The sequence below is a fragment of the Melanostigma gelatinosum genome (assembly GCF_949748355.1).
Source record: "Melanostigma gelatinosum genome assembly, chromosome: 4".
Lineage (NCBI taxonomy): Eukaryota > Metazoa > Chordata > Actinopteri > Perciformes > Zoarcidae > Melanostigma > Melanostigma gelatinosum.
The window spans coordinates 29,338,521-29,364,025 of record NC_136637.1 but is presented as its reverse complement, the minus strand read 5'-3'; the positions used below and the strand labels follow the sequence as shown (position 1 = coordinate 29,364,025).

General features: G+C 46.7%; 2 protein-coding genes across 2 annotated transcripts in view; one reads left to right on the top strand and one right to left on the bottom strand.

The window, feature by feature from the left end:
- The first annotated feature begins 5,976 nt into the window (after positions 1-5,976).
- Positions 5,977-8,164, top strand: rasl11b (RAS-like, family 11, member B). The gene is made up of 4 exons (XM_079266583.1): positions 5,977-6,236; positions 6,334-6,390; positions 6,491-6,567; positions 7,332-8,164. The coding sequence occupies exons 1-4, from the start codon at positions 6,122-6,124 to the stop codon at positions 7,821-7,823; spliced, it is 741 nt and encodes a 246-aa protein (XP_079122709.1). The 5' UTR covers positions 5,977-6,121; the 3' UTR covers positions 7,824-8,164.
- Positions 8,165-9,543: 1,379 nt separating this feature from the next.
- scfd2 (sec1 family domain containing 2) overlaps positions 9,544-25,505 on the bottom strand; it is an 80,719-nt gene continuing 64,757 nt past the window's right edge. The window contains exons 6-9 of the mRNA XM_079268009.1: positions 16,555-16,700; positions 11,751-11,885; positions 10,198-10,317; positions 9,544-9,769 (exon numbers count right to left, since the gene is read on the bottom strand). Coding sequence (XP_079124135.1) covers positions 9,680-9,769; positions 10,198-10,317; positions 11,751-11,885; positions 16,555-16,700 — 491 coding nt within the window. The 3' untranslated portion in view covers positions 9,544-9,679. The remainder of the gene's footprint in view (positions 9,770-10,197; positions 10,318-11,750; positions 11,886-16,554; positions 16,701-25,505) is intronic.

The following is a 25,505-nucleotide window of genomic DNA, read 5'->3' as shown; positions in this document are numbered from 1 at the left end:
GGGACACGCTGCTCCTGATGTTCCACTTGTCTATATTCTGACGTGATGAACATCAACATCAACAGCTGCATGTAAACAGGACTATTAGTGGAATATTCATCTTTATTAGCCATGTAAAAATATATTTGTTCTGCCTCTGACTAACATTGAACTTTGCACTTACACAGAAGCTTCACACTTAGCATCTGATGTTCCACAGAAGCTTCACACTCAACATCTGATGTTCCACAGAAGCTTCACACTCAACATCTGTTGTTCCACAGAAGCTTCACACTTAGCATCTGATGTTCCACAGAAGCTTCACACTCAGCATCTGATGTTCCACAGAAGCTTCACACTCAGCATCTGATGTTCCACAGAAGCTTCACACTCAACATCTGTTGTTCCACAGAAGCTTCACACTCAGCATCTGATGTTCCACAGAAGCTTCACACTCAACATCTGTTGTTCCACAGAAGCTTCACACTCAGCATCTGATGTTCCACAGAAGCTTCACACTCAACATCTGTTGTTCCACAGAAGCTTCACACTCAGCATCTGTTGTTCCACAGAAGCTTCACACTCAACATCTGTTGTTCCACAGAAGCTTCACACTCAACATCTGTTGTTCCACAGAAGCTTCACACTCAGCATCTGTTGTTCCACAGAAGCTTCACACTCAGCATCTGTTGTTCCACAGAAGCTTCACACTCAGCATCTGTTGTTCCACAGAAGCTTCACACTCAGCATCTGTTGTTCCACAGAAGCTTCACACGCAACATCTGATGTTCCACAGAAGCTTCACACTCAGCATCTGATGTTCCACAGAAGCTTCACACTCAGCATCTGATGTTCCACAGAAGCTTCACACTCAGCATCTGATGTTCCACAGAAGCTTCACACTCAGCATCTGATGTTCCACAGAAGCTTCACACTCAGCATCTGATGTTCCACAGAAGCTTCACACTCAGCATCTGATGTTCCACAGAAGCTTCACATCGCTTCCTTCAGCGCTGCAGAGAGAAGTGACCTCGAGCTTCCGGGAGATTCGTCTCTCAGCGTACCGGTGAAAACCTTTTAATATATACAATGACTGTGAGGGCGCCGTCGAAGCGTGGGTGTCTGTGTGTGTGTGCATACCAATGAATGTGTGTGTGTGTGTGTGTGAGAGTGGGGGGGGGGGGGTTCAATCATCAGCGTTTGCATCATAAAAACACTTCCAACCATAAAGATATGAAGAGAGCAGGCAGATATGATCACTTCACAACGGGGCTGCTAACTGGTGAAAAGGTTCTGTTCACCTTATTTATCCTAGAACTCACAATGAAACTGTAGGACCTGAATCCACCTCTTTACTCCTCGAGGCAGCACACCATTAACATCCTGCTTCCCAATGGTTCAGGGCTGTTTGTGTTCACAGGTGTCTAATCCGTCTGCGTTCAGGTTCATCGGTCCCGTCGGAGGTCGTGACAGGACCGAGCCCGTCTGTCAGTCTGCACACAAAACTTTATTCAGTCTTGAAGACGCCGGGCTGACAGGAAAGATGACAGATAGATGGGTAAACTGTGACAAAACAACAAGCTAATTACGGTTATCAACATGAGATCATGATAATGATGATGCTGATGGATGTCAGGTCAGAATAGAGCTCGTTATCCATGTGCACGTACTGTTCCTCCCTGTTTACTTTCACACATCCTACACCTGAGTCCATCTTCATCGCTCTTCATCGCTCTTGTTACGTTGTGAGCCGACGAGCTGAACGGGTCGCTGTGACCCGCTGAGGTCTGTGAAGACACAGAAACAACATTAGATCTGAAGCACAGATTTGTTTCCTTTTTGTTGCTCACAAAGACCAATAATTCCCCTTAATACCTGACATCACTGCAACAGCACACACAGTACTTCTAGGTTGTGAGGTAAAAAAACACTTTTTCATTCAGTCGAAGCAAGTTATGTGGGATCATAACGCGTAACACTGTAAAAAAAGTCCACTTGAGTTGGGTTGTTACATCACGGTGCTGCATTACGTTGCTACATTACATTGTTACGCTACGCCGCCGCGCTACGCCGCCGCGCTACGCAGTTACGCTACGCCGTTACGCTACGCCGCTGCGCTACGTAACCAGTGGACCAAAAGCAAACTCTCAGGAAGAGCTCCAGACTTTGAAGCAAATTTGACATCGTGGTCAAACGGTGGAATTACAACTTGGGGCCTAAAAATACTTTTTCACATTGACTTACATTGAAAAAGAGACGTCTGTACAGAGGATAATAATCATCTTCCCTGTACGAACACTTCTTTTGATCTTTAGGTCCTAAAGTTGTAAAATAGCACGAATATCTCAGTATCAGCATCCACAGACCAGAGCTCTGGCCCAGGATCAGCCCTCGAGGATGCCGTCTGTATTGAACCATCGCAGAGGCTCGACTCTGAACCTCGCTCTGCCTCCAGCATGAGCTCCAGCTCCGCTTAGTCTGAGCAGTAAAGCAGACGAGACGGACAAACAGGGCCCGAGGGTGGGGGGGGGGGGGGGGGGGGTCTGAATTACCAACACCATAAATCTCAACCACTGAACCCCGTGTCCGAACACAACCTGTCCGGAGTCCCCGTCCGGCCGGTGATTCTGTCGCTTCATGATCTCATCTCATTACAACCCTGCTTTTTCTACATGGTAATTACATCAGCAGGATCAATGTGCGTGTGTTTGTTTCCATGGCAGCCAGACGACTAACGAGTCATAAAGAATTGGGCTGAAGCTGAGCGTCTCAAAGACATCCGGAGATCCATCCATCCACATGAATAAAATCAAGTTTCTACACAAAATAAAATGTTTGTATTCTGGATACCGTGTTCCTGTTTCTCCTGTGTTATGGTGCCCAATGGGTCATTACTGCGCCACCTACAGGTGAATAAATGATTCGTTGAACGTGAACGAGGTGAAGAAGAGGAAGAAGATCAATAACTGTTGTGGGGAAGCTGTCTGTGTTAATTACTTCTGGCTTTCCTGCAAAGCAAACAGGTGAAGAAGGTCAAATATCTTCACTGTATATCACCATGAACTTTTGGTGAATTTTGGAGAAATCTACAGACGCAAACAGACAAAGTAGTAAAATAAATGTTTTATTTCCTCGAGTCTGAAAGAAGACGAGTTGTGGAAGAAAAATAGACCAAAATCTCTCAATTGAGCACGAGAGTGTCACGCACAGGTTCAACATGTGAGAAAGAAAAACAACTTCTCGATCAGCGTAACAGGATAATCCTTCAGTTTGAAGTCTTACCTTCATACATACATATCTGTGGTCACGTGCAGGCTGACTGTTATTACTGCAACACCTCGTGTCTTCCATTCGTGCACACGTTCGGACCTGTTGAACAGTGAACGTGCACGTCAGTCCTCTGGAGAAACGAGTGGAGGCCGGCGATGCGATGCCGCGCCAGAGATCAGCTGTGGAATGTAAACAGGAGAGCAATCCAGCTTCACAATATTCTCCAGCATGTTTCTTAAGAAGCTCGCTTCAATGCAACTGCAGTGAGTGGGAGGTGTGTGTGTGGGACTATTGTCATTCGGGGGGAAAGCATTACACCGCTGTTGACATTCAGAGGCATGCAAATGCTCCGAACATGTTGGGAGGTTTTTACATTTCAATGAGAAGCAAAACAACCTCTCTTCCTTTGTGCTGCTTTGCATCGGTCATCGGGATGCAAACGTGCTGGTAGATATAAACAAACAATTGAAGGAAAGATGTGCGAATAGATCGGAGGTACCCGCGTTGTTGTCATGCGATCTGCAGGAAAAGTCCTGCAAGACAACAGACATCCAACTGCTTCTTGAAAGCCGGAATACATTTTTGTTGAGTAAGAAGCTTAAAGTGTAAATAATTGTCTCCTAATAATCACGTTTGCAGGCAGTGATGAAAGGCATGAGGATGATAAGCATCTGTCAGGATACTGATAAACACAAGGCCGCGGACCGCTCGTGAGGTTTGACCCCCAGGGCAGCTCCAAAAGCTGCCCCTCTGATATCCCAAATGACCCTCCTCTGAGGGATCAGGCCCCGGGGGGGCAAGTGACGGTCGGATGCCTCCTATAAAGAGGTGAGGCCTCCTCGGGAAATCAGTCCTCACCTCTTTGTCAACAAGGACATCCTTCTGAGAGCACCTCCTCCTCCTGATTTCAGCTGCCCCCCAATTAACTCCACATTCCTCTGTTTTGCAGTGAATACCCCGAATTCCCCCAGATAATTGGCCAAAGGATTAACCCCCGTCTATTGTCACCTCTGTGAGAGCGACACTCTGATGGCAGTCGGGCCTTGTTGTGGCTTTAAGTACCCGCCTCGACTCAAAGGGATTGTAATTTACCTCCAGGCCTCCCTGAGGGAAAGTGACGGCAACGCCGGCCTCCAGGAACCACAGGAGTCCAACGTATCATCACCAGACAAACACTGTTTGGATATAAAACCAGTGATGCAGCTTGATGTCAGTTTAAAGTCAACACAAAAAGACTACAAAGAGACACAAAACACGCACAGAAGAGGGAAAATACTGTCGTGTCTCTGGAGGGTCTCTGTCCAGCGGCTCATTGTCTCGTGGTCCGCCCATGCTCTGCCGTGAGTCACTCCACGTCTCCGAGTGAATCCCGGCGCGTTGGACCACCTCCACAGCATCCTCCCATCATCAGCCGTCACCAGCAGCCCGTCGCCTGTGATCCCTCTGCGTGGGCGTCCATGACAACACCTCACCCACACATCGTTCCTCGGAAGAGAAAAAGCTTAATTCGCACTCAGAGAGAATCCAGTTCACATGTCATCAAATGCAGGTATGTACAGTGTTCAGCTTTCCCCATAATGAAGTCAGAGAAAACCATGTCTGCTCACGAATCCCGGGGCACTTATTTCACATTTCAGCGCGGCCGCCTGTCATCAGCACTCTTATCAAAAATACATACCAGACCATAATCAACAGGAGGACGGGATGCCAAAATACCTCAGAGCACATGAGCACGAATGAAAGACGAGAGGGAGGGGGGGGAGGGGGGGGGGGGGGGGGTGGTGTGACAGGAAGACGTGATGCAGGTTAAATCAGAGCGGAGCAGCTGCTGGACTGATTTGTGGCGTGAAACACATCAACAGATGTTTTATTGTGTTGCAGTACAATACTTATTGTGTCATTTCTGGATGTGGAGGGCTGCTAGATTATTCAAATCCATCAGTTCTTGTATGTGTGAATATGTATGTGTGTGTGAGTGAGTGGGGGGGGGGGGGGTCATTAACATCAGCAGCCGTTAACCCCCCTGTGTGGACGAGTGGAGGTGCATGTCTGAACAGGTCACCAGGCAACAAACACTGGGATGTTGAACAGGATCCATCGGCATCCTGTAAAGCCAAACGAAACTCTTTAATTAAACATGCAGACGGAATTAAAAACAGTTTCATTGGCAAAATGTAATTTTCATGTTTCACTACCAATTAAGATTAAGATGAGACACCTGCAGGCGAAAATCATGTTTTTCATGCAAATATTTTGGTCTTCTTATCTTCCATAACTCATCTTCTTTCAGACGAGAGGAAATAAAACTTTTATTTTGTACTTTGTCTTTTCAGAAACATTCCAGAGAACTTGTAACACAATAAATAATCGTTGTAATGTCAGTAATCAACTGGTGTTGCACATGAGTTGAATGTATTTCAATACAGTTTTTAATCATAACATTATTATATGACAGCAGTCACATCGCTATGACTCAAAAGCACGTTTTTTGTGTTGCTCCATAAGAAACACCGTTTAATCCGGAAACCCAGCTCGCGCTCCCCACCTGTTGTGTATATCTCGCGTTATACACGTGTAGGCAGAGGGCGCACGAGGAAGAGAGGGGAGGCGCGCGCGCGCGTGTGTGTGTGTGTGGGGGCGACCAGCGACCAATCAGATGCGACCTCCGCTCGAGCTATAAAGCTCGCGAGCCGCTTCTCTCCTGCAGCATTCACTCCTTCAGTGCGCAGCTGCGGTTTGTGTCCTTTCATCTCCGCCGCGGCGCTCGTGTTGGTTTTATTCTAGTTCTACGGAACCAGCTCGAGACTGAACAGGATTAACTCCATCCAGCTTTGGAACCACATTATTTTACATCTTTTGGACGAATATAAATATGCGTCTGACCCAGAACATGACGACCATTGTGGAGTACCCAGCACCGGAATGCTCGGTGCCGAACCGGGTGATTAAAATGGCTGTGATAGGAGGCAGCGGAGTCGGTAAAACAGGTAAGAAGAAAGATCTAAATAAATGCGTGGAAGTTCATAGAGTGGCTTTTATATTATCGGTCATCTAATATTCTATCTGCTTCTTTCGTTATCGCAGCGCTGGTGGTGAGATTCCTCACGAGGCGCTTCATCGGAGACTATGAGAGAAATGCTGGTGAGTTAACTTGAGGATGGAAATGAGTTTAACCGGGTTTATTTTTAAACATCCTGAAAGTATTGGCGTCTAATTCTTCTTTCTGTGTTTGTGTGTGCAGGTAACCTGTACTCCAGAGAAGTCCAGGTGGAAGGAGAACAAGTGACCATCCAGGTTCAGGACACTCCTGGTGTGGAGGTGAGACTTTCAACACATGGAAGTCCGTAGAGGACAATCTAAAGACAATATATAATCTACTTCACTGTGTGGCTGTTAAGATCATCTGAGCCTCTCTTGACTGGGCACCAGGCCAAAAATCGTGTGTGTGTGTGTGTGTGTGTGTGTGTGTAGACTCTGGCTGTCTAATCTCCCATTTAGGCTAATGGCTGTCTTGAGGATGAGAGTAAATGATACCCTGATCCAGACTCCTCTCTGTTCTGGAGGAGAAACCTGATAGCTCCAGTCTGCCTCAGTCGGCATTCCAGTCAGATCAGTTCCATAAAGTCATTTAAAGTGTTTTAATCAGGCGGCAACCTCCGGTTCGGATGAGTGAAGCCGATGCTGAAGAGTCTATAAACCTGCATTCTCTCTAATGACCACCAGGGGGCGACTCCTCTGGTTGTATAGAAGTCTATAGAAAATGACTCTACTTCTCTCTTGATTTATTCCCTCAGTAAACATTGTAAACATGAGTTTATGTCTCAATCTCTAGTTTCAAGTCTTCTTCAATACAGCATGATGTTCATTTAGTACATTATGGTCCATTTAGAGTCACACAGACCATAAAGCAGGGGATGCTTTAGGGCGGGGCTACACAGTGATTGACAGGTCGACACCAGAGACGTCACTCCTCAGTCCAGATATGGTCACTTCCTGTTCACTGGTTGCAAAAACCCCAAAATGTCCACGTCTTATAAACAGTCCGTGGTTTTAATCCGCCTCCTTTTCTTCTTTCCTCCCAGATGACCGATAACAGCATCAATCTCCCGGATCACGTGACCTGCTCCATCCAGTGGGCGGACGCCGTGGTGCTGGTGTACTCCACGACGGACCGCCGCAGCTTCGACCTGATCGAGCAGCTGCACCAGCAGGTCGTCTGCACCGGCGGCGCCGCCATGCCCCCCGTGATCCTGCTGGCCAACAAGGCGGACCTGCTGCACCTGAGGCGCGTGGACTCCCAGCAGGGCTCGCTGCTGGCGTCCACGCTGGGCTGCTCCTTCTACGAGGTGTCCGCCAGCGAGGACTACAGCCAGGTGCACAAGGCCTTCCACCGGCTCTGCTGCCAGCTGGCCAAGCAGCAGCCGGCGGCGCCGCCAACGCCGGCTGCCGCCAACGCCACGGAGAAGAGGCGCTCGCTCCTCATCCCCAGGCCCAAGTCGCCCAACATGCAGGACCTGAAGCGGCGCTTCAAGCAAGCGCTGTCGGCGACGGTGCGGACCGTCACCTCGGTGTGAGGAGACGCTGAGACGGTGTTTTAAAACGTGGCCCAGAGCGGCCAGAGAAAGAGCCTTTGGAGGCGGATCACAAGTCCTCGGATCAGTCGGGAGGCGACGTCCTCTGAAGTGACGGCCGTCTGTCCCGTCAGGTACCGAGTGTGGACGTCCATCACGAGGGAGACACCTGAGGAGAAGCAGCTGAGACTGAATTTAAAACAAACTCAAATCCAGCTCTCCTGGCAGCAGCAGCGCTGAAGGACGGCTTATTTTTAGCCGACTGTGGCTGTTTTTAATTCAGACGGCCTCTGCACGGCTCCACCAGATGTTGGTGTTATTATGACAGACACTTGAGCCGGGCTCTGTGTGTGTGTGTGTGTGTGTGCAGCATTGTGATTGACAGGCTGATGCAGCAGTATGTAGCGTGTTATCACTGATGCACTTTATGAAGAAAAGAGTGACCCAAAGGGCCTTTTTGTTATTTGTTACAAAGTCACCTTGTGTTCACAATAAAAAAAGAAAATGATGAATTTAACTTTGTTTCTGGTTTAAAATTTTTTGTGCATTTGACAGCAGCTCAATCTCTAGTTTCAAGTCTTCTTCAATACAGCATGATGTTCATTTCGTACATTATGGTCCATTTAGAGTCACACAGACTGGGGATGCTTTAGGGCGGGGCTACACAGTGATTGACAGGTCTCTACCAGAGACTCATCCGGTGTCTCTACGTCACTCCCCCTCAGTCCAAATATGGTCACTTCCTGTTCACTGGTTGCAAAAGAAGATGGTGACGGTGAAATCGGCAAACTCAAGGCTTCAAAACATCCACAAACAATGAGCGACGTCCTCATGACACGCACACTGCTTATACACTGTGTAGTTAGTGAACAAACTGGAGTTCAGAACAAACCTGCAGAAAGATTAGTTTAAGGTTGCCGTAGTGACGGGTGATGTAATATTTACAAAGAAGGCCGCTGTGTTTTAAAAATCGACATTCTAGTAAATATTTATCAGCCGAATCAAATAGTTTACAGGATATTCAACCTAGGTAGGTTACTGAGAGCAGAACGATGAACTGAGTCCAGAGGTTTGAGGGAGGAAGCAGAACATCTAGATTATTTTAGCAGAATCCAGGACTGATAGAAACTACACTTCAACGGGAAGATGGATCTGTTTCTGGATCAGGTCGATGTGGAGACATCAGCATCGATGCTGCATCGGGGGCTCCAGTTAGGTCCAGAGAACTGAGGACCGCCTCGTCTCTGGCGGCGTAAAATCATCTCTCGGCCTCCCTCTTCATATTTGTGAATAATAGTTTTGCAGGATGCATAATGAAAAATGCTTTTAAGAGACATTTTAGGGACAATCGCAGAGGACAAATAGATGTCTCATGGTTTGAGAGACCATCCTAAAATGCAGTTTTCTGAGGCTTTGAAGTGTTTTGCTTTTTAAATTCCAGACGGTTCATTTGAATCTCTCTTTATCCGACGTCCTTCAGGCGGCTTCGGAGCACAATGAGGAGCGTCGTCAGCGCTGCTGCGATGACAGACGACGTCTGATGAAAAGCATGAACCCGTTCCTTTACAAACGCTGCAGTGAGACGACAGAACAGACCGGAAAAACCCAGCTGGAGAGTTCACCTCAGCTTTTCATTACCAGACTCTTCTGAGAACCGCAGCTCCCAGAAGACGAGGACACAAATCATCATAATAACGTGTGTTTGTGTTAGAGATCTGTTTATTTACATTCCAGAACCTCATTATGTCTGACAGATGGGAATGTGCGACGGTGGTTCTCATTAACCCGGCGAGGTGTCGAGACGTTTGCAACACGCGTGTCCTCCTTCCGCGTGCATCTCCGCGTGACGGCCGTCAGTCTCAGTCGACACCAGGACGCAGTCTCCGGGTGGTGAAGAGCAGCTCGGGGACGTCCGTCGGCCGCAGTAACCTGGTGGACAGAACCAGCACCTGGAGCGGAGCACAACAACAGTCATCAGGGGTGAAGTGGGTCACCGGGTGGCGGCGAGTCCCCGTTCTGAGTCATCAGCAGATTCAATGAGGTGCATGAATCGGGTGCCTTGGCAACCGGTTTGTTTGTTTATTTGTTTGATTTGATTACTTCCAGCAGGATGATGTGCGGAGGAGAGCTCCTGTTTGGTGTCACGTGCTCCTTTCTACTCCAGCAAACCGATGAACCGTAAGCACAACAACACAGTCGTAACGAGTGCTCTGCACGATGAGCGACGCGCTATAAGCATCTTTTTAATGGAAGACGACGACATGAAGCTACGAACCAACGCCGCTAAACGAGATTTTACTGCGCTTCCTTTCAGAGAAATGCTCTGTGGAAGTACACGTTCGGGGCTTTTATTGTGAAAGGTAGTTCAGAGACTCACCTGAGTTCCCGGTTTGTGCGTCGTGACGATGTCCCTGACGAGACGGAGCTCTGAAGGCGTGACTCCGCCCACCAGGAAGAGGAGCAGCAGAGGGTTGTCGCTGGGATGAGGACGACTCACCTGCGGACGGGACGTTGTGATTGGTCAGATTATTAACGGGAGACACAAAAAACATCAGCTCATAGATATCACCATGAATAATATTACAAGTTTACTGAAATGGTATGTTTAAATATGCAAATGAGGCATTATGTAATGGTAACTTTAGGAGAAATCTACAGACGTAAACAGACAAAGTATAAAATGAAAGTTTTCTTTCTCGAGTTGTGTAAAATCTCTCCATGTGTCAGTGCATGAAGAGCTGGAGTGTTGATTCTGTTTCCTGTCCATCATTTTGTGATAAAGAGCCGCTCTCTTTAGGGACCACTTGCTCATCTCTCTGTGTGATACCTCCAGGAGACGATGTCTCTGTGTCTCTGTCTCTATGTCCACCTCGCTGTAAGCATGGCTGACATGGAATAACCATGTGGGCCATGTGTGGTGACATGCGCTGAGACATCGGGGGGGAGGACATGTCCAACATCACTGAACACGCTGTCGTTCAGTGTACTGGCTGAAGGTACATTATAACATGTGTTCACATGTCATCTGTAAAATGTGTTTTTGGTGATAAACTAGAATAAATCCAGTAGTTTGAAGATGTTTTCACATGAATATAAAATAGATATGAGAGATGAATTATGAGCGGTTTACCTTCCTAACACGAGATCTCAGCTCGTTATTATACTTCATTAAAGATAATAAAGATGAGATTTGTTTTAATACATAAAAGTACAATCTTTTATTTCTTTATCATTTCAATTGTGTGTTTTTGTGAAGAAAGAAAAGTCGTATTTTGATGGTTTACTGACTTTAGAGCGTTGAAATGATTTTTGGGACAGTGATAAAAAGATAAACATTGTGTATCCGTGTAGAGCAGCTGCTGTGATCACACATCAAAGGGATCTGTGCCTGTTGATGCGGATCAACGATCGATCAGCAGCAGCAGCAGAGATCTCTCCTCATGTGATCAGTGGTACGGTCCAACATGTTCTGATGCGTTGTATCTCACTCCTTATTTTGTTTTGCGTTTTCCCACGAAAGCCAGCGACTCGTGACAAAGTCTGCTCGTTACATGCATTCAGTCTTTCAAAAATGATTTTCCATCTTCACAAGAAACGTCAGCTTTCGGAAAAGATCGGCGTTAAATTCACACAGAGAGGTATTCACAAAAGCCAATCCTCACACAGTGAGATTCAGCCCATCCCGTTACAGCAGCCCACAGCGCTCGCTAAGCAGTGTGTGGCGGTCCAGTGCCTTGCTCAAGGGCACCTCGGCAGAGCCAAGTCCACGCTGACTGAGCGACGTTTGGGCGTAAAAGCGACATGAGTGATTGAGCTTTATCTTCACGATGTGCTCGACCCGACGGGTTCTCTCACCGCTCAGAACTTCAACTGAATATTCTGCTTTCTCTCCAGACAATACATACAACACGTGTGCTCGAGTCGTCTCACCTTCATGAACATGCTGAAGCCGGTCTTCAACAGGTCGGCGAGGCCTCCGGACGTGTGCTCGATGTCGGGACACTCGGGTCTGTCGGGGTGGAAGACTTCCTCCAGGATCTGCCGCAGGAAAGGACGATAGGTGGCCTGCAAAGGAAACAACGCAGCGTTTCTAAATATATGATCCCAATTATACAAGTGTGATGCTGGACAGTAAACAGTCTGTAAATATCTGAGCATGAAGGAGAGCCAGAGATGGAAATATAATTCTAGATCATTGGCAGGAAGGTTGTTCTTGCTTTGTGTTCAGTAGCAAAGGTTGGAAAGAGAAAGACTGAATCTGAATATTCACTGTGAGCTCGTTAGCATTGAGCTCGTTAGCATTGAGCTCGTTAGCATTGAGCTCAGAGCTCCGCTGTGCTGTAGCTGCTAGCGCGGCTGCAGACTCGTGTTTTATTCACGATAAAGAATAAAAAACACGTGTGATCGCTGAAGGTCAGACATTCTTTGGCTCGTTTCTCACGAAACCCAGAGCGCTGACACAAGACGGTCACAGCTGTTTCCCAGTGAGCACAAACACATCGACACCAACCGGCCTCTCCCAAAAACAGTCAACAGCACCCGGCTCTCACCAGCAACATATTTCATCACTTCGTTTTTGATGGCGAACAAAAAGCAGGAAAATGTCAAATAACGTCTCAACTAACACAACACAAGATAGAACTTGAATCACCCTGATGGACATTCTCATGCCGGAGAAAAATAACAAATATTTATAAAGTTATGAAGTGTTTAAAGAATAATATACCAGTGATAGAAACTAGAATATTAATGTGATATTGTGCATGATATTGAAGTGTAACACTGCATGAAGTTGAAAGAAGGAACATTGCTCATGATGTTCTCAGCTGTGTTCCTGCAGAAAGGGGGAGGAGCTACACAGTTTGTTCTGTGGTCCACCTCGGTGGTCTCAGTCTGGAGATGTGATGCCGTTCAGGAGAAGAGAGGCTTCTAATATTCCCAACAGGTGATCCATGATGCACCGGCTCCCCGGGAACAGAATCAACCATTTATAGGCCTCTCAGCTGGCCGGCCAGGAATTCCAGGCATTTCTTTCCCCTCCATGGGAGTGAAGTCTGCTGTCTCGCAGAACAATAAAGACTCTGATAAAAAAAGAAACTTGGCAGAGCTTTGTTTAACTGCTCCGAATAGCAGAAGTCTTAAAATAGAAGAGAATACCTTCCAACAGGAGTTCGGTGACACGTCTGGGCTGCACGCCAGGATGTGAGCGAGTTATGGAACAAAACCTTCTCCTGCGAAAGGAACATCTGGACGCTGAGCGAAGACTCCAGCTCCCCAACTGTTGATTCAAGCACTACACACACACCTACACACTGTGGTCCAAATGCTAAAGCCTCCAGGTGCTCCTGCCCACATGGCCTCCTCACACCTCCACCTGGAGAGCCAGCATCTATCATCCTCTGCTCCTCCGGCCCCCCGAGGAGCAGCCGTGTTAGGTCTGAAGGTCTGGGGAACTCCTGCAGTCCACTTGTTTAAAACCGTGAGTTATATAAACCGACATCTCGTTAATGCAGGTCAGCCTGAGCTGGGAGTAAACGAATGATTCACCTCGGGTTAAATAACACGCTCACGCATGCACACACACCCGACAGCAGTAAAGATCAGCAGTCCAGCCCACTGTCACGCACACACGCACACGCACACGCACACACACACACACGCACACACACACACACACACACTCTTCATCCGCTATCCCTAAAAAGCTGAACGCAATCAGACACCCACACGATGAAAACAATATTAGAATTAGTCATATGATGTCAGAGCTTATTTGTCTGCACACACACACACACACACACACACACACACACACACACACACACACACACACACACACACACACACACACACACACACACACACACACACACACACACACACACACACACACACACACACACACTCTTCATCCGCTATCCCTAAAAAGCTGAACGCAATCAGACACCCACACGATGAAAACAATATTAGAATTAGTCATATGATGTCAGAGCTTATTTGTCTGCACACACACACACACACACACACACACACACACACACACACACACACACACACACACACACACACACACACACACACACACACACACACACACACACACACACACACACACACACACACACACACACGGCGAACAGACCGGACTGCCTTTGAAGATGTGGTCAGCATTGTGATGGAGTTGTTCTCTGCACCTCCTTTAAACCTGATGGAAACAACACGGCGCTGGACTCTACTCTGCCTCACAGTGCTGCCGCGGCTCCAGAGCCGTCACAAACACCAGTTTCATTCAAATGAGCTGCTCTGCAGAATGTCTGAAGAAGACTTTGACTCCATCATCGGAGTGAATGAGAAGATGTGTTTTTATATTTGGGATGAACCGACTCTTTAGTTTGTTTCACAGGAAAAGATCGTGGTGTCACTTACGTACGGAGATTCCGTGAAAAATAAATCAACGGTAAAGTTACTGTGAGGAGCTTTTAACTGGTCCTGAACCAGTCTCAGTGTAGTCCTGATCCTCCATGTGAACCAGTCTCAGTGTAGTCCTGATCCTCCATGTGAACCAGTCTCAGTGTAGTCCTGATCCTCTATATGAACCAGTCTCAGTGTAGTCCTGATCCTCTATATGAACCAGTCTCAGTGTAGTCCTGATCCTCCATGTGAACCAGTCTCAGTGTAGTCTCAGTGTATGAGGGGGTCACTCTGGGGGCCACATCTTCAACATTTATCTCAGGAGCTGGTGTCAAACTTATGAAACATGTCTCTACTTTAGTATTTTCCTGATATTCATTTATACTGAATTAAATTTGTGGTCATTTTAAAGTTGTAAACATTCCTTCCATACCGAGGTCTGTCTTCCATCTGTTGTATGTTTTGTAGCAGTTCTTCACGACTCTCTTTGATAATAATGTTGTGAACAGCCCTCACTGATTGTATTGCTGCTGTCTGACAATCTGATTCATTACGATTGGAATAAATTGGAGTGATGTCAATTACTTTAAATGAACGGTAAATGATTCATTATTAAAGATAATCAATGGCATTGAGACAAAACTGCTTTGCAGAGTCCTGTTTCAGGCTTTGAAAGCAACAAAATCAGTAATTTACTTGACTTACATAAAAACTGATGACAAAAGTAAAAGGTTCTGTCAAAAATCTCACTTAGGTCTGTACCCAGGGAACTGTTTAAGGAGAGGAAGACATCCTGACCCTCAGGTATTGGCTTCATGCGTGCTGAGAGCGGCTGATGGAGTTCTGGCCTTTTCTCAAGAACAGCCATCAGCTGCCAGATGTCACGCTGTTCTGCTTTCATGCTAAATCATTTTCATGACACAGCAGGAACAAGGACAGAGAGTTCTGTCTCTCTCACACACACACACACACACACACACACACACACACACACACACACACACACACACACACACACACACACACACACACACACACACACACACACACACACACACACACACACACACACACACACACACGTGAAAACGTGATGATGTAATTGAATGATCATTTTACTGCTAAGATTTATGTTGAAAAGACAAATTCAAAATATGCAACATGTAAATATATATTTTTTAAGTCCATGAAACATCATTTTCTTAGTTTGGTGCAGCTTAAATATCTCTTGTTGATCAGAAGTAATTTATTTTGTCAAATTCATTGTGCTGCAATACAAAGTCATGAACACAACTTAATCATTTTGCTTTTAATTAACCGAATATAATCGCGTGGCACCTGTTGACAAATCAGCTGTAAAATAACATTTGTTTACGTTTATTTAACAGAAACTCGATTTCACTGAACTCCTTCTTCTTCCGGCCTTTATAAAGCGTTTAGGGGGCGTTACCTATGACAATAACAAACAACAGGCCACGCCCTTCTGATTGATGATCAAGTGTGATTCTTCTTTCAGCATTAAGAACGTTTGGTGCATCTGGAGGTGACTTCTCTTCTTCTTTTAGGAGAACGTAGCTGCACAGACCGGTGACATTAGAACGATTTGAGAGAAACACGACTCAGATTATACTTTTGCTTCTGAGGCTGCACAGAACAGGAACTTTGATGAACTCAGTCTGCAGGTAGGATCTCAACAGAGTGAAAGGAATCGTTTGACATTTTGGGAATGAGCTCATTCACTTTCCTTACGAGCGTGAGATGAGAAGATGGATGCCCTCTCCTCTTTATCTACCTCTAACTCCATCCTAATGGATGACATGTTCTCACTTCATCTCACTGTCCTGCTGAGCTCTCGAGCTCCAGCCGGCTTTGTGATCGGAGCCGCCGCAGTCACACATTTCTGATCTTCTGAGTTACAGAAGCTCCAAGAAACAGACTCTCAGTGATCTGTGAGCCGTGTGACGCGAACTCAGAGGCACAAAGGCAACCAAGGACACAGGTGCTCTGCTGAGTCTTTGCCGAGTTATCGCCACGGTAACAAAAAGAATAGGCAAATAAGAGCGGTGGGAAAGCAGCTGTGTGTGAGGAACAATGGGGGGGGGGGCAACGATTGAACCGTGGGAGCACCACAGACTGTATGTCAGACGTGGACGGACTCGGTTTGTGGACGGCCGTCTGAAGCCTCGAGTTCGGTGATTTTGGTTCGCATTCGACGTGCTTGCGACAGTCGTGATACGTTAGATTCGTCCACTAGAAGTGAACCACCTTGCAACACACGGTGTGTGTGTGTGTGTGTGTGTGTGTGTGTGTGCGTGCCTCACACCTGGTGAACTCCGTCGCTGGCCGTGTAGACGGAGCGCAGCTGCTTCAGGTGGTCTCTGGTGTGGCTCAAACCTCGGAGGGTCTTGAAGATCTCGCCCACAGCGGAGTGGGCTCGCTCCGTGGTCAGCTCCTCGGGGTTCACACAACCTGACAACACAAACACACACTCGCACTAAGCGTGACGCAACAGAGGAAGATAGCTCACTGAAGTGAGACAGGCTGCACAAAAGATTTACATAAAATCAGAAACATCCCACGTTTGTGAGAGGAGAGCTACACATGCAAGAAAACGTTGGGCTGTAAACATGGAACGTCTTTCTTGCGGGTAATGTTCTCAGCTGGGTGTGCGCTGAAAACAATTATCAAGGTAAACGCATGGCAGCGAGAGGACAAGAGCTCCTTTATTCCACCGTCGCCGTCTAATCAAAAGCTAATGTTCCCTCCGTTTCTAAAGAAGTGCGTCAGGAAGCAACGGCCTGCTGTGAAATAAACCCCCAAATGACAGAGCATGAGATAAAAGGGGCGGGAGCTCTGTGGAGGGGGGGGAGCAAGAGCAGAAGAATGTGAAAGTGAATGGAGGAGAAAGCGAGAGGACGGAGAGACCGCGAAGAGAAGACGAGAGGACGGCGGAGACCTTTACAGAGACGTTGCCAAAGTAGCTCGACTGGCACCTGCACTTCCCCCGGAGCTGCTCAGGGACGAACAGGGAGGTCAGCGCCGCTGCGCAAGAGAGAAAAGCTAAAGGATCACAATGAAGGACACCGGTGACGCCACCATCAGGCCTGCAAATCAGAAATCACCGAAGATCTTTTGTCATACAGCAGTGTAGCTGTTGTGTATTTTTAAACATTCTTTATGTGGAATATAATCCCATGACAGACTTTAAGCTCCCACTTCCTGGAGCTGGAAGAAGAAGATAAAACCACTTCATGTCTTCCTCCTCTCAGGCCTGTTAGTCCACATTGGGATCATTGTCATACTTTCTTGTAATAATAATAATAATAATAATAATAATAATAATAATAACAGTGTATTTTTAATGGTCGGTGGAAGCATGAAATGCGTTCGTTAAACGCTGTTCTTTTAATAATGGCTTTAGAAAATATGAGTTTCTCTTAATATGTAAAGTCACTGAGAAAGTTGACATGAAGCGATGGGACCATATGAGCCGAGCCCTTCACCGCTGACTGTCTGCTTCACCAGACAAAGGGTCGACGGGAGCTCCGGATATGACGGGTCTCCGAGCATGAAGGAGTGAGGCCAAGGGACCGGACACTCGGCCCACTGTTCTATAACCAGCGTAGCATGAATTAGCATGGTAGCTAGCTAATTAATACACTCCAACAACTCAATGCTTCATCCACACACTGTTCACAGCGTAGGAAAACACGCTGCTACCGCCAGATACATGACACCATGCTGTCAGTGGGCCATCTCTTCATCCATCTACTCGCTGAGTCTGTTAGCATCAAGGCTAAGCTAAACTATTGGTAACATTTCAACAGAACATGTAGACGTCCTCCTGAAAGTCTTCAGTCCATTTTCAATACACACTCATCTGTGTTCATTATCTACGCCAACCATTCACACAAGTTACCTCGAGCAACCACGCACGCATTGGGCTTAAGGTCTGCGGTTAACACGGCCACACGTCAAACCGAAACTCCTGTTGCTCTGAATCGGTCCTGATCCAGTCCGAGTTCTGTAGAACTGGACTGTTCATATCGATTCTGACAAAAACATGCAACAGCCAGCCAGACATTTTGTTTCTGGTAATCGTTTTAATTCAAAGTTTAAATCTTGCTAACTCGTCTGGATGGCTGAGGCAAATATGGCACTTGTGTTGCCAACATGCACACGCAAAAACAAGATGGCGCGTCCTCTTCTTATACAGTCTATGGATGTAAGGGGAGCTCTGAAATCTGACCTGCAAGACTGCTTCATTATATTTGGCACATTATTCATCGTGAGGAATCCATCGATGTCAGCACGGTTAGAGAACGCAGACCGTGCAGCTGGACGATGTCGAGGCTTTAATCTCTGATGTTCGTGTTCCTCTTCCTTCCCACAGACGACATCAACTCCAGCACGGCGAGTCTTTGTTTCGAGTTGCCCTCTCGGGGAATGTGAAGCGTCTGAACCTGGAGTTTGAGGTAAACTCTGTGACGGAGCGGAGCGTGAAGATGAGGGTCTTATCTTTCCACACGCCCGCAGAGGAGAAAGGCATCTTTACAACACAAAGCTACAGCTGATCGCTGAGCAGTTACACATCAGAGACACAAGGCAACGGTGCAAGACGACACGCTGTACATGTCGTTCCACCACGTGGCAGTAAACCCAGATGTAGAGTGGACTTGTTTGTGGCGCTGGAGTGGAGCCCTTTGGACATGTTTTCGGGGTTCGGGAGGAGGAGGTGTGTAAATCTGTTCGGGGTGCTACAGCGTGTCTGCTGAGAGGACGCTGGCTGACTTGTTGCCCCCCCCCCCCCCCCAGGGGGCTCGGCCCACATCCAAGGATCCCCAATCGTGGTACGCTAATCTACTGAGCAGGACCAGGTGCTGATCCGGGGAACATCCACCGGCTGTGAGGCTGAACACCTGTGCCTGAATTCATCGCATGCCACCGCCCACCTCTTTTTACCCCCACACACACACACACACGCACCCAACCACCCACGGACGCACGCACGCACACACACACACAGCATAATAAATGCTGATTTAAATGCCACCCTGACTGTCTTCCAGCATGATTTATTGTCTTGAAATGATTCCAGCTTCTGTGAAGATGATGGGAAATGATGAGTAAGTCACGCCGTGTGCGTCACGTCGACTTCCCGAAACAACTCGGTTCAGCTGAGACAAAGGAGAGAGCGAGAGATTAGAGAGAGAATGTAGTTTGATCGTGATGCAGAGTCCAGACAGGAAGAGTTTGATTGAAGGGTTTGTCTTCATTGGATCTGCCGGAGCCGGAGCAACATGGACTCAGAGGACCGTGAGTGGGACTCACCGTCCAGAGAGGCAGCAGAACGTCTCAGTGATGAACGCGCTGGATGAGGTTTAATCTAATTCAACAGAAGGAGAGGGAAGTGATGCAATCAAAGACCAAGCTCCAGATGTTGCGTCGCCATGGAGCAGCTGCATGTGCACACTTGAAGTGACATCACAGTCGGTTTGAGTGTAATGTGGTGACTCGTCACTTTTTCACCCATGAATCACGCTGCACGAGTTACGCACGAACATAAATGACCGAAGACGAGTTTTACTCACGCGTCATGTGACGACTTCAAACGTTTTAGAAGAAAGTAAAGAAGACGAAGTAGACGTGAGCAGCAATCACAACGCGTGGCAAAGAATAAAGACGCTTCATCGTCGAGCGTGAGCTAAAAGGGACGCAGTGTTTTGCAGAAAGCGCGAATATAGTAAAAATATAAATAGATTTTTTGTATTATTGTGGTTTATATTAAAGATGACAAATTAGTTTATAAATGCCCTAAAAACAGGAGATATTAAAAAACAACTTTTGAGTTAATATTTTGCAGCCGATTCAAATTGCTTACAGGATATTAATGATAATAATAAATGGAGAGAAATATTTAAAAACATACAAAAACCTTTCAATCTGCGTTTCATTGGAATCAATTAGTTCCAAATATTCGATTCTATTCTATAACGGTTGTATGAGTTTACAGTGAATAATAATCAGTCCTCGGCGTCGAGGAGTTGCATGTTTGGTTCGTTGCGTTTCCTCTGGTGTTTTGGAGAACTCTGCAGCGAATACGCGTTAACGAGCATAAAGGCCTCTGTGCACGCTCGTACCTCTGTGGAGCAACATCCCATGATGCTTTGCATGAGTTACAACACATGTGGTGCGTTTGGTGGGAACTATTTTCAACCTCGGGTTAATAAACATTTGGTGCAAATAGAGCATTTATGGCTGCAGGTAGAGTGCTAATGTTCACGGTGCAGAAGGAACCCTGAGTCCTTTTGGAAGAATCAGTTCTTTAATTGAAAGATTTGTTGATATTAACAAAAAATACAGAAGCTTCAGCAGACAGGGGCTGGAGACACGATGTGAGTAAATAATAAGGTGGGAGGAGAAAGTCATTTGAGTCCATGACCTCACAGGGTTACCTAACCCTAACAGGAAATAAGGGAACACAGAAAAACTCAACAACCCTCCAAACACTGAACAGTTCATCATCTTCAATGACATCACAATCACAACTAACCGCTCCACATCAGTGGAATGTAGACAACGAGGCTGCAAATATCCAGGCTTATTTTGAAATCTGATCAGAAATACTGTTGTTATTTTTAGAGAGAAAGAGAGAGAAAGAGAAAGAGAGAGAGACAGAAAGAGAGAGACAGAAAGAGAGAGAGAGAGACAGAAAGAGAGAGACAGAAAGAGAGAGACAGAAAGAGAGAGAGAGAGACAGGAATGCTGGGAAGTGACTCTCTGCTCCTGCACCTCTGTAGGATGAAAGAGGAGACAGGAAGTGGTTCTTTTCTTCTTTCTCTTTTACTTTACATGATGCAAGCTGTCACCACGGCAACCATGTCACCTCTAGGTCAGAGGGAAGCCACTTCCTCGTGATGATGTCAGAGCGACATGAAGCAGCTCCACGGAGGAAACGTGCACATATATGATGACACGGCGCCTTTGCATTGACACCTGATGTTAACGTAAGCTTCGTTCATTTGAATTCCTCCCTCACGAGCATCTTCATCTCGGCACGGACGTCCGTCAGATAATATGTAACGTACTCAGAGCGCTCCGATGGAACGAGCTCGTTCCTTCTGCAGTAGCATCCCTGAACAATCTGCCTCGCTGACACCGTGAACTGGAATCATTGATGGATTTCTGAACGGGCCTACTGGGCACAAGCAAAAACTTCCAGGAAGAGACACAAAACGACAAACGACCATGAATACAGTCTGTCTCTGTGAAGCTGGGCCCTTTACATGCCTGTCCCCAGGAGCCCATTGTCTCCTAATCCGTCCATGACTGGGACGAGTGTACATGAAGATCTTGCGTACTGCTTAAACCTGATCTATGTGAACCATGACTACCTCATGCGACCAGCAGCGACACAGTCCGACTGGTCGAGTCAAATTCCGGCGTGAAGCCGTAATCCTCTCCAGAGTGGCCCGCTTGAGAGAAAACACAAGACCCGGTAATCCGGCTGCTGCATGGACTCTTTAGGAAGTGCAGCGCAAAGCTCCTCATACTGACCACGCACGCACGCACGCACGCACGCACGCACGCAGGCTTTCCCTGCTGCAGGAGCTCACAGTGGATGTGACTAATCACATGTTGAGGAGGGCGTGTATGGGGTCAGAATAATCACAAATGCAAACGGAACGATTCACAAATATATTCCAATGCACACATAAATAAATGTAAAAAGAAATCACAAATATATTTCTGCATTTGCATGTATTTCTGTGTGGATTTTTTACATTCGTTTGTGGATCGCTACACATTTATTTGTGGATTTTGTGAGACTCCCCTGACTCCCCAAGCTCACATCGCGGCAGCGGCAGCTAGTAGAGGCACTTCCTGTTGCAAGCTGCCACTGTTTTGGTGCGGATTCCGTCTTTATTTGTCGTTATTTGACATTATGTGACAATACATGAAGGTCCTTGAAGGTATGACTGTTGGTAGTTGTCATTGATCTGACCCCATCGGCGTGGCCCCCCGCCTCGTCACGCTTACAGCCAACTGCGTGTAGAAGTCAGCCGGGTGGTTGTGTTAGCGGACGGAGACGACGCCTCGAGCGTTGGGCGGTCTGCAACATGCACGAGGAGATCAAACAGCAGGCGTGTGGGACTCACCCACACGCCTCACCCGGGGGAGACACCTCCGAGGGGGGAGACACCTCCGAGGGGGGAGACACCTCCGAGGGGGGAGACACCTCGCCAGCAGCCAAAGGGAGCTGCTGCCCGTGTGCGTGGGTCTAATGAATGACTAAGAGCACACGTGTGTGCTGATATACTTTGATGAGGGAGCTCTACGTGTGTGTGTGTGTGTGTGTGTGTGTGTGTGTGTAGAAAGGGAGATGAAGGTGGGGACAGTGGTTTGAATCACAGGGCAATGATCTCACACGCACGCACGCACGCACGCACGCACGCACGCACACACACTCTCTGGTCTCTGTTCACGGACAAAGCGCCCACTTTAAAAGATAAGAAGGCGAATAAACAGATGTTGGTATGTCTCATTTAAAGATGTAACAAACAGAGAAGGTAAAGTGTTGGTTTCTAACGTGAAACGGGGATGTGTTCTGTACTGATCCCGTTGGCCCGCAGCTGGTTCACGGTCACAGTGTTAAGAAAGAGAAAGGTTCACATCCCGATGCTGAACCGGAGCTCGCTCTTTGATATCGTTCCTCATGATCTGAGGTTCACCTCGCGGTCGTCTGCTATTAGCTCGACTACCAGACTCTCTGGATCCACCTTTGATCCTGTGTAATTACAGTGCTGTGTGTATCTGCAGTAATGTGTGTGTATCATAATTCCGGTGGTCACAGTGTGGTTTTTCGAGGTAAAATCAGTGAGATCTGGCGAGGTGCAGAGAATGCCAGCGACTCCAGACGAACACAAAATTACAACTCTGCACGCAATGCAACATGAGTCCCTCCTTCACAAGGGGGGGGGGGGGGGGGGGGTAATAGTGTGTGTGTGTGTGTGTTATGTTGGCTGGCTGACTGACTGGATGAACAGTGCGTTTGCTCTTCTGTCATTTTTTATAATGGCTACATAACTGCATCCCAGAGGAACACCAGGTGTTTATCCACACGCCTTCGGATTCATTTGAGTCACTTCAGGTCATGCATACCAATGTTGCACTCACTCTGTGTGTGCGCGTGCGTGTGCGTGTGTGTGTGTGTGCATACTCAGAAAACGCGACAGTCACCGTGGAGATGCTTTGGGTAGTTGTGAGAGGTCCACCTCTTTTTTAAAATTGATATCGTGTCAAAATCTGATTTTAAATGTGACATTACTTTTGTCAAAGCTATCACAAAGACGTACTGCAGCAGCAGCAAGGAGCCTGATCTGAGACTGGGAGCATTTTGATTGCCTCTCAACATGGTGACGCCTCAGCCGGCGGCTCACAGCAAACAGCACTAACAGCGCTAACAGTGCTAACAGCGCCAACTATTGCTAAAGCTTCTTTTAAATACTTCAATTGGTATCAATGAGACTAAAATGTAGCGCAAATCATCTAACCGCAGTAAATTCTGCCCAAAACCCTGAAACTGTACAGCGTTCACTCGCTAACGCTCATCAAAACACACTGCTAAAGTCCTTAAAGCTCAGCTCTGATCAGTACGCGTATGGTCTGGTGAACTTCGGGTGTCTGAGTTCATTACGTGTGTCACGAGGTGCTTATTTCTGCAGGATTTAGAACTTGACATGGCAACCTATTGACTGCTTGAACTGAACGAGCACAGCATTACGAAGCACAGCTCGGCCAGGCCTCTCTCTTTCTGCGTCTGTGTGCATTGAAATGTGTCAGTGTGTGTGTGTGTGTGTGTGTGTGTGTGTGTGTGTGTTTTGCATTGGCTTTTCCTGCTCTGTGAAACCGGAGAGCTTTAATTAACAGAGAACATTCAGGGAGATTTCATTTCATTTGAGGAGCCACAGGTATTTTATCAAGAAGAAGAAGAAGAAGAAGAAGACCGAACACCTCTGTGACGAGCAACTCTTATGGAAGTATGAAATTATTTTGTGACGCCACTGAATGTGACCTTGTCTGCAAAAAAGAAAGAATCCACTCAAGAGTTTCATGGACCTCCGTCTGCTTTTGAAACTGTTTTTATACAACAAGTGTAAGAACGCTTCAGTGCAACATGATAATCTTCTGACAAAATCAAATAAAAACAAGCAGAAGAGCTGTTCAGGCTGAGCTGAGCTGGAAAAGTGATGAAAGTCATGAATATAAATAAGGAAATTGCTTTCATATAAAAAAAGTATTCCACTTTTCCGGCAAAGATTTGTCATTAAAATGAATTAAAAGTTATCCACTCATTCATACTTTCAACTAGAAACTCCATTCAAACATCTTTCATAACTTCTGGGTAACACTCCACTATTAGATCCCAGTAGAAGTTCTATAAAATAGTCAACCTTCAGTAAAGCTCAGTAAAAATGAACTTCTCATGTTGACATTAGTATGCATCAGACGGTTCAGAGTTCAGGCCTTTAAACATGTGATGCAACCATGAAGGTGTCGAGACATTATGTGAGGAACTACATGCGAGAACGTAAACGTCCCAACGGCTCCCAAGCTGAAGAGTTTGTGTGACGTCCGGTTGAGCCATTGTGTGAATACAGACGCTTATTGTTTCCATCATGCTGAAGAAAACAAAGACGTGTCCAGACCACACACTTTAGATCTTGATATTTCGCAACCAGTGAACAGGAAGTGACCATATCTGGACTGAGGAGGAGTGACGTAGAGACCTGTCAATCAGCGTGTAGCCCCGCCCTAAAGCAATGTTTACTGAGGTAATAAATCAAGAGAGAAGTAGTCATTTTCTATAGACTTCTATACAACCAGAGGAGTCGCCCCCTGGTGGACACCAGAGAGAATGCAGCTTGACTTTGACAGTCAAACAACTTCATATGCTTTGTTATTTTCTCCAAAATACACCAACACACGTGCTTCCTGGTTCAGACAGAAACAGCAGAATTTAAATATCACCAATGCAACAAATATTTTGAAACATGTATTTATTTTGGGGGCGAGCGTTGTCGTTTGCTGGCTCCTCTTCCTTTTGCTCGTTGGACAGCAGTTGCCACTAATGGCAACGAAAGACCAAGAATTGGTTTCTAATTTCTCAACCTGGCAACACTTACTGTGCAGCGCTTTCTAAAACGTGCTCTCATTCCCACATTTTTCACTCCTGCAGTTTTCCAGCACGTGACCCGGCAGAAACACCTCCTG